The 10,684-nt window shown below is 30.6% G+C and overlaps 1 protein-coding gene across 1 annotated transcript; it reads right to left on the reverse strand.

Annotated features, from left to right (window-relative positions):
* Nucleotides 1-4,363: 4,363 nt before the first annotated feature.
* On the reverse strand, nt 4,364-9,248 carry LOC128172426 (uncharacterized). The gene is made up of 6 exons (XM_052838226.1): nt 9,166-9,248; nt 7,764-7,997; nt 7,035-7,289; nt 6,048-6,146; nt 5,067-5,184; nt 4,364-4,963 (listed from the first exon to the last, which is right to left on the reverse strand). Exons 1-6 carry the CDS (start codon nt 9,224-9,226, stop codon nt 4,792-4,794), a joined length of 939 nt encoding a protein of 312 aa, XP_052694186.1. The 5' UTR covers nt 9,227-9,248; the 3' UTR covers nt 4,364-4,791.
* Nucleotides 9,249-10,684: the final 1,436 nt, after the last annotated feature.

Below are 10,684 nucleotides of genomic sequence, written 5' to 3' on the forward strand. Positions count from 1 at the left end.
ATTTAGCAGAAAGAAACTGTAAAGTTAGCAAAAGTGTTCTAAGAAATGATAAATGAAATACAACTGTAGATTTCATACTTACTCGTTTATGACTCGTAAAAAAACCCTCAAATGAACAATAACCTTCATTAAGGAAAGTTTATAAGTGGCTCTCTTAAAACACTTGTAAGAGGCTGTAAATCAGAGACTTCACCCCCCCCCCCCCCCAACCTCCCCTTACAAAAAAAACACCCAAAAAAACCCCAAACAAACAAAATCAAAATCAAATTTTGCAACGTTACAATGCAATATGCATTTTTTATAATGTATTTTGACCTGTAGACATATCACCTCACTGAAAACAACAAACCCTTTGTTATGAATATGCTTAATAACAAGATATAAAACCCCCCAGAAGGATTTTTTGTTTTCAGATGATTTTTAAAAAATCCGTTTATCGTTAGTTTATATTATGAAATGAGCTATTTTAACCCAAAATTCAAAGTTATCTCTCTTTTTTTGTCCAAATCATTTATATTTTACGAAAATATACAATAATGTTTAAATTATGTAATAGAAATATGTTTAATTAGATAGTTATCAAAAATGACTTTTAGTTAGGCGACTAGGCAATGCTATCGTTTGCAGTTCTTGTTGGTGTTTTGTGATCAAAACAACTGATGTCCATTGCTATGCAAAACATCCATCAGTAGCTTTGCGGAGTTAAAACGAAATTTACTCTTGAGTTTATAAGTGTCTGCAATATTCTGAAGTAGCGCCAATGCTGTGTGTGATGAAGGTCACACAGTAATGAATAAAATAATTGCTGCAGTCTCTTCATTCGTTTCGCTTTGTAACGGAAAAATAAGATTGCCACAAATACATCGTGTAATTGGACATGATTTGGATCATTTGGGTTTAATAGTACAGGTATATAAGTTATTTTTTTCTAAGATGATAAATTCCAAGCAATACTTTTGTATAGAAAAGTACTGGACCAATCATTTACTAGTACACACTTCAAGAATTGAGAATATACTTTATATTCTCCATCACTCTTTTCGTTCGAATATAAATAAAATTATACTCAAATATAGTATGAATACGCTGAATCAATTGACAAAAAAAACCAAACTCATGAATATGTATTGCTGGTTGTTAAAATTTTTATTCAGTAATTCCATTACAAAAAACAACAACAAACCAACACTATAATATTGAACACACATATTACATTTATAATTATAATAGTAATTTACTGGTAGTCATTACACCTTCACTTCGTCCTAACGAGCGGTAGAATGCCCACAAAACATGCGCTATTACCATTTATATCCTAATGTCATGTTACCTAAAAACCACACAGATCCACCACTTATAGCACACAGCTCAAACAGAAATATACCCAAACGAACATAATTTTAAGTAGGCATGCCTCCCCTAAAAAAATCATTAAGCTCATTATATTGATGCTGTAAGTTTGTCTAGAATTTGACTGTAATCGTAACAATGTTTAATCTGAAATATGATCGTTTCAAACAATAAATTAGAGTTCACATGGCTTTTCCTACTTATAATCGCTTTAATACATTAGCATCGCCTCAATTGATATACAGTAAATGTTATGTAACGCCATGGTAAAGATATTTCAATTATCATTCCAATAAAAGTAATCTAGCCAGAGTATCAAAAACACGAATTTGCAAGTATAAACTGCTATTAGATAAACATCTTTCGCACATAGGTCAAAATCTTATAATATGTATATGTCATATCAATACATTTTTCTGTAATGTACCTCTGGTTTTTTTTTTAATGTTCATATCCTTTTTGGTGCCTCAAATTTTGTCACTTCAGGTATTTGTCAGTAATGGACTATACTCGGGCTGTTCTATTTGTTTACTATAAAACCATTTATATTGCAGTCAGATGCAGGTGTTGGTGGAGTGTTGTTGCAAGAGGAAGATGAAAATGAAGAAAATCGGTTTTTTTACGCAAGTCAGAAGCTGAAGTCGCATCAGTTGTCCTACTATACCATCGTGAAAGTCGCAGCTATCCAAGAGTTTTGAACACCTGCCACTACGAAACAGGTAAGGTCATTCTTGGGACTTGTTTGTTTTTATAGAATATGTTCAGCTAATGCAGCGCCGCTGACAGATTTGACACGGAAAGGACAGCCTAACTAGGGTATCTGGCGACAACAGCAGGTAAACACGTTTTCGTCGCTGAAATGCGCACTATTGGTAACACCTGTGTTAAAATTACCCGATATGAGTAAACCATTTATAAAAATTGTAAATAATTTTCTTTATTGCTTGACTGATTGGACACACGACGGCTGTCGTGAGAGTATACTCCTTAAATTATGTGAATTCCTTTTTGCGCTATTTTGTCATTTTGTTTCATACAATGAAATATTAACCTGAACATTTCAAAATCTATGAGTAAACGTTTGATCTGCCCATGAAACACATAGTTATAGATAGATGTAATTATACCTCAGTTCTGTCATTAGTTTAAGAGTTTTCAAATTAGGCACTTATGACTAACAACTACACAGCTTATTGAAAATAAGTTACCATATTGTTTATCTTTCTTCATTTATTCGACAAAATAAAAGGATGTCATTACTCGTTTAAAATCAGAGGTATGAATGAAACAAAAAGAATAATGAAATTATCTGAAAAGAGATACCAATTTCTGTAGATTTGTTGGATTGATATACGAAATTAAATGTACCTGAAAATGAAGAAATAATAATATTTATAATAAGGTAATATACTCAAAGAATCATTGGTCACAAACTGACCTCAATTTGTTCTTTAAACATTAATATTCATTCAATTTCGATCCTGATAAATTGGATGCACACGCATTTTGATAAACAAGCATACAAGTATACAGACATGTTATATGTATATATAACATTACATCACTTTTTATCATTTTGTGTGTTATGGTATGTAACGACATTAGCACCAGACGACACGTGAAATATATGCTGCAAGTAATTTATAAGATAAATGTTGTATTTAAAACCAATCTGTGTCTTTGGACATTGTTTTAATATTTGCGAATGATCACAGCGGGTGTGACCAGTCAGAAGAGGATTCTAACTCCTCCATGGCACCTGATCCTACTTCTAATTATTTTAGATGTCCGTGTTTGCTTTGTGATCCTGCTTTGTATCTTTCCTTCGTAATGTTGATTTTGAGCACTGTTCGCTTTCACCACAGGTCATGTTTGATTAATTCCTAGCCCTCTAATTGGCTGATATTGTGATGATAAAATTCAAACTTATATTCACCTCCACTTGACTTACGAGGTAAGATGCTATTAGATGTTTTCATTTTCCAAACATAGATTAGGATTTTCCAAAACGCTACAATAGGTTATTATCATTTCTGTTATATAAAGAAATTTCGCGATTTGTCTGTGTTTAATTTTGACTTCAATCCTATGCTTTGTGCAGGTGTCACTCTTAACATAATTGAATATCTCTAAAAATATTTAACAAAAACAATGCAACCTTTGATACACATTATTAGTTCCAATCAAAGTTATGTAAAGCTTGCCCAGAGTATTTCTTAGAACAACACTTGATATGCATTTTAATAACCCCGCTCCAAAAAAAGACAATAGGGTTTGTTTACGTCGAAGTTACACATGTGATTGAAAACAAGCTCAGGTGGTTTTTTAACCCTACTCCGGCAACAACAGGCATCAATATTTCAAAGCACCTCGTATTATTTCAATAACGGAACAACAGACGTCTTACACATGTTTTGACACCTTAAAATTTTCCTCGCAAGATAACATTCAGTTTGAAATGACAATTTGTCATTGAATCATAAAATGAAATCAATTTTTTCAGTTTTCTTCGATTTGTGCGAGGAATTGATGTAGCTACCATCGAAGCACAATATTTGTCCGACTTCTGGGCTTAGTGAACATTATCCTTTTCAGGAGCATGTGCATGTACCTAGTCATATAAAAATATTTCTGAATAGCAACAAAAAAATAAAAAAATAAAATAAAAACAGAAAAAAAGAAAGAAGGACGTAAAATCAACACCCAAGTTCATAGTAAAGATATTGAGAATAATTTTTTTTGTCTGATATGTAGAAAATAGAGCAGAATGTCTTAACTATTCACCATTTTGTCAGAGATATTTTTTTTTCGGGTTTTTTTTTTGGATTTTTTTTTTTAACAAATTGTAAAAATTTGGCTTAAGTATGGAATTAAATTAACATTTAAGATATGGAATTTACACATCATTTAATTCAATTGATATATAATAATCTCAATGATCAGTAAATAACAATGCAGCATAAGAAAAAAAACCGACTTTATTATATTTCAGAACTCATACACATATGTCGTTATTATCCTTTTTTATGAAAGCAAATATTCAAACATCTTTTTTGACATACATTATTAATTGGTTACTGTAATAAAAAAAAAATTAGTACTATGACATTATTCGTTATTTTCAAAATACAGAACAGTTATATACATTATCAACATGAACAAAACATCAATTAAAATTCTAGTTGATCAGTATTTTTTTTTTTTTACATAAATCACAAATATCAGTTGTTATCCGTTGCAAGAAAGTTGTGTACAATATAATCTTTCTAAAATATCATAAATATTTGATTGATTAATCAAAAACCTCCAAATCAATTTCAAAAATACATGACTTTTTTGTATATTTGCTGAAATTATCATTATTCTTCAATTTCCTTCCATTTTCAATTTTTCTAAGGGCAAATGACTTGAAAAACTTTCGATTGTGTTAAAGAATAAGTTCTAAACTACACCTGTCATCTCCGTATAATACTGGTCAGTCTCCCTGGACCATCCGAACTCAGTGTAACTATTCCCAGTATAATTGCTTCCAGTAACAGATGAGTTCGTTGAGTTGGCGCCATTTCTTAATTCTATTGCATTCAATATTTGATGGTTCCTTCTCATTGAAACTCTTAAATAATGTAAGAAACAAATCTCATTTATAATTGATTTCAAATTGATAAATTGTAATATAAAAATAAAATAAAATTCACAATTTTGATTTTGTATTTTACCTTGTCTGTACAATATGGAGAATAAGTACAACTATGATCAAAATCGAGACACTGAGACCACCGATTAGACCTTGCAGTACAGGTGTCTGGCTTTTAACTTCGACATCAGTTGAGGATGCTATAACAAATTTTGAATAATATGTCAATTTCAAATAAAATGTAAAATCTTACATCAGATAAACACACCATGACATTCGCACAATTAATACCAAAATCTAACAAACTAGAAAAATAAAGCTGGGTTTATTTTTCAAATTTGCTTTTATTGTTGCTTTTTTTTTCAAATCAAGGTTAGGTGACATGGCGTACATAAATATATGCACAATCAAACTTATTTGGAAAGATTTATTTTAAGTTCATGAAGACAGAAGATTGATGTATGCAATGTGTTATGTTCATTTTGAATGAGCAGATAAGATTTTTTAAGATACCATTGCAATAACATTAGCATTGTATAACATATTTAACTAAGCATTCAACACTTTGATCATCTAAAATGCATCATTTTCTTTGTAAATTAATACTCAATGCATGATATATAATTGTATGGCATTACGATCGAACATTGCTTATTTTTACTTGTGATCATATTCATTCTATATGCTACGTAAATTTTTAAAAATGGTTTATGTTTCAATCGAAATAGTTATATGAGTCAGACGACAAATTACCTTTCATGTGGAGATTAATCATGTATTTGGATATGTGCATTTGCTAATGTCGTGTTTTTTTTTGGGAAGTTTTTGTTTTTGTTTTTGTTTTTTGTTTTGCTAATAAAAGCGTAAACTGTATACATTGTTTAATAGTGTGTTGCATGCGTTGAGCAAGAATACCTGAATTTATAAGTAGTAAATACATCTTTTAAACTGCTAAAGTTGTTGTCTTGAAATGAAAGTAGTGCACCATGAATGTAGTAGTACACCAAGTATTTAAATATGAACGGCATTACGAAAAAATAAATATATATATATAAAAATTTACCTCCTTTACACGTGTCACCATGGTAACCAGGTTTACAGGCCAGACAGACACATTCAACTGCGTCAAACACATCGCAATGAGTCGTTTGTACCGGACAACCTACAACAAACGCTTTTATTGCAGATGTATCTCAAAATAATTGATTATAATTTTACTTTTATGTTGTGTGTATAAATTATTTTCATTTGTATATAATTATATCATGCGCTGATGCACACTGGACTTAAAATCACTTACCAAACTATATTTAATATGAGGTTTGTATGAGGTGATTTTAACTTTAAAAAATTGTAAAGAGCAGAAAATCGAATTAATTGTTTAAAAAAAAATCTTTTGCTTCAGCAGCAAATTTAATAGCTAAAAAAGCAATGTATCTCAAAATGACTACCGTTAACAATATATATTTATGTTGTAACACCCCCCCCCCCCTCCCCTCCCGAAAACAGACGTCTTAGAGAAGATTATAAAAATGATTTTAAACGAGAGTTATTTGAAATGTTAATCATCTGAAGATGCACTTTTTTCATTAATAGTTGAACCTAAAAGAAATAAATTAGTCACTAATCCTATTGAAAACAAATTGGAACAGTTTTAATTTTCTCTCAAATAATGTAAATTATTCTTTTCCATTAATATTTAATCAAACATTCAATGTGGATTTGAAATTTGCGTTTAATTGCAAAATATGTATTTACTAACATATTCTGTGGTAAATATACATGTATTTTGAACTGATCTTTTAAAATAGCAGAACAAAATCTAGATTCAATTTCCAGAAATAGCAGTGGATAAAAACAAAATTTAAAGTAGCCAGTTGTGCCACTGAATATTTTCTAACCAGATGTATGTTTCATAATTGCGATTTGAGAAAAAGATTACAACTAATCATATTCCTAGAATTACAAATTAAATAACACTTCGGTTTTCTTTAAGAGGAAGCCATGCCAGACTAGAGTAGCCACAGTAGCCACAGTAAGCATATCTTACCATACACCTCGACTTCACATAAATCATTTTCAGCATCTGAATTATAATCGCTAGGATAGGTAACCCCTTTCAATCTCTCGTTGTAGTAGATGACATATTGTCCTTGTACATAACATATTGTGCTAAACACTGCAGGAATAGTGCTTCTGTTAAAGTAATTATCCTTGAAACATAATTTTCCTTGCAATCTATCTGTTGTGTTGGAAACATAGAGTGAAAATCCTAGAAAGGTGGATGTAGCGTTGTTTGTGTTATCTGCAAAGGATATATACTATTACAAAAATGATTAGCTAACCTGTACAAATGTAATTATTTACTTCAAGCACCGCTTAAGTGTCAATACTCTAACACTTAATTGATTCTCCCATTTCCGCGACCATTGACTAATTACCAAGTGAAATGGTCTGTCTGAACACATAATTTCTAAATATTCTCCTGATTTCATTTAGAACCATGAAATATTATGTTGTAAGTACGCAGGTTTTGCACAAACGCCAAGTTTGTTTGTTCCCATAATCATTGAATAGGAATCTGAAACCTTTGAGAGCTTCTATTAGCTCTTATAGAAACATTAAAAATATCTTTTTAAAAAAAAATCTGTTACTTAAAGATATCCTAATCAACTTAGATGACGGTTTTTTTTCAAAGTTTAATGCAGGTATTAAGAATTCAATAATTTGGTTTGATGACTGGTTCGAAAAAATTAAATAAACTATAGGTATACCCTACCCCAAATGGCATTTTTTGTCTTGAAATACAGGGTGATGTGGTGGATGATGTGAAGTCTGCCAAGGTTTACCCACCAGGCGGCGATTTCTTTTTCAAGAGCTGATACAGCACATTGACCTCCCGTCCAAGATAAGTCAGACTTTAGTCCATCTACTGCATTAGTTGCGTCGAATGTTTTATTATTTTTGTCATACGGATGCAATTGAAATGCGGGTTTGTGTAAGGCAACATTTTCTGTAAGTTAAATCTTACAAGTTATCATTACGTTCATTAACTGATAGACACTGAATATACTGTATCATATGATTTGTATTTAAACACATACATGTACAAATTTATGGATTAATACATATACAATCGATCAATGTGCTCATTACCGAGAATGGGGGGTATGAGATAAGGTAATTTTAAATCACAATATCGCCCTTTTTTCTATTCAAAATATAATTACATGTAGTTTTTAACAAATGCAAATAAGAACATGCTTCACATATACAAGTATATAACTTCAAACATGCAATTGAAAACATTCATTCCGTTAAATGGTATGAAGCTTTCAACATTTGATGAAGATAGTTACAATATCGATGCTCGTAATTTTTTTAAATTGGATCTTAAATCAAATATTATCTAAACCTCAATATTCACATTGCTATAAAATGTATCGCGAACAAAATCGTTTACAAAAGGAAAATGAATCTTTGAAATTGACTTAAAAAGATGCCGTCACCGGACGTCACGGGGCAGCGATAGGTAATGGGAAAACACGATTTAAGCTGAGTAATAAACGATGTTGCAAAAAAGAAAAAGAAAATAAGTAAAATGCAAAGGTCATTTGCGCGTATTTATTTAACGAAGTATATTTTTGGGATGGTAAATCATTTGTTTTTGCACCAAACTGCCCTTAAAATTGATGAGTTGAGAGCTTAACAAAACCAACACTACTTAATACATTGTTTTATATGGTTGGTTGCGGCGATTTGCAGAATATCTAAGTTGAGGATGTTCTTAACACTTAAGTTGAGAATTGAGGCTGAGTACGTTCATTATTTTGTGGCAGCGGTGCCAGAAATAAAAAATAAATATCTTTTTTTTCAAATATGTTAAGAGATACACTCTGTCAATTGAATATATCATTGATGTGTGTATTGGTTTACCATATTCCTATGTTACATACATGTACCATGGAGCATTAAGGTGTTGACAAAAACGAATGAAGTCTAATTCGTTATGATATAGAAAAAATAATTAGCTAATATTACCTCTCTTAAAAGGTGACCTCTTTGTGTATACCCCCCACACCCAAGTAAAAAGTTAAATAATTATTTAATTCTGGACAATATGATTGATCTTGATCAAAAGTAACTATTTTGATATAAAGTAAGCTAAAACATGAACTCACCATACGCCTCTGATACCTCTAACATACTGGACCACATGGACAGGACACCAAGGAGACACATAGAATGACAGAACAGAAAGTACATCTTATAATTATGTAGGCTTGGTATTCTCAGATCTTTCTAAAAACTGACGGTATTTAAAGAATAAAGTGATTTTAAATATGTAAAGGTTAAAGGGTATTTGTTTAAAGGGGCGTAGTATTAGTAAGGAAGATTAAGAATAAAAAAACCCAGCAATAGGACTGCATGATATTTTTTTCCTCGAAACCAATGCAATTGCAGAATTTCTGTAATTTTTCTTTCGGTGAGAGACATAAAAGGTTCTGTGTTACTTTTCTATCTTCCTTTTAATAGATATAAATAGTAAATACTAATAATGCAAGCATTGCGATTTCTTACTGTTGCTGTTCTTGGATATTAAGAAAGCTTATTCCTTTAATTGTGATTCAATGATACACACGTTATAAAAATTACACAATTATTTTTTATTTTCATAATCAGATGTATAAGCCAATCATGATTTTATCTGAATAATGAATTTAAAATTGTTTACCAAAACCGTAAATGTATAACATTGTATATCACGCACACGCTTTTTATTGTACACGTACATGATAAAATATGTTTGAAATCGATATACGAAAGATTTCTGAGTTATTATTTTTAGTTTTGATTGATAAACAGCATACTTTTAATTCAAAATAATTGCCAATTTTTCATTGGTCTAACCTCCTTAAGATAGAGAAACATGTAGCTCTTGGAGTTTGGAGGTGACAATACTCCAAATCATATAATTATTTATTTTGTTAGAATGGAAAGAAAAATTGCTTCATTAATTCATAGGTTTTTGCTACACTAGTAGTGCTTTAACACATAACGTTAAAAATCCTTACATTATCATTATGCTGTAATTTTATAACGTAAAACAAAGTTAGTTCATGCGTGTTAAACAATAGGAATGTTTAACAATAATATAGTTTATATGAAATGAGATATTTGCAATACCACATTCATATTTCTTTGATCTATTTCGGTAAAAACATATCTGATGACGCCGTTTTGTCAGAGACGTGCGCCTTTAAGGAAGACAAAAATCAAATTAGAGAAGTTGTACAACTTAGTAACATGGCACCTTGTTTACACAAATAATATTTTGCTTTTTGTTTCCACAAATGTCTATTTCAAAACAAGGAAAACGTAGCAAACTGTACAATAAGGTAAACTAGAGATATCGTCACCTCCATTCGTATTTACAATTATTGGTTCAAATTGAATATAAATGCTTGCAATTTTTATCGACACGATTATTCTAGTACTCTCTTTTGTGTGTTCTTGCCTTCAATCAACATTATTTATTCGTACTGTCGAGATTGGATTTAAGGTTGAATAACACACCCGGAAAAAGCCACTCAATCTAACAGGATTATTTTTATAATGAAAAAGATAATGATAAATAAACAGTACAAATGTCAAATAAGCAAAAATTTTGCAGTGTGGGGATAAAAAAACGAATATCTA

The sequence above is a fragment of the Crassostrea angulata genome, chromosome 2 (genome assembly GCF_025612915.1).
Source record: "Crassostrea angulata isolate pt1a10 chromosome 2, ASM2561291v2, whole genome shotgun sequence".
Taxonomy (NCBI): domain Eukaryota; kingdom Metazoa; phylum Mollusca; class Bivalvia; order Ostreida; family Ostreidae; genus Magallana; species Magallana angulata.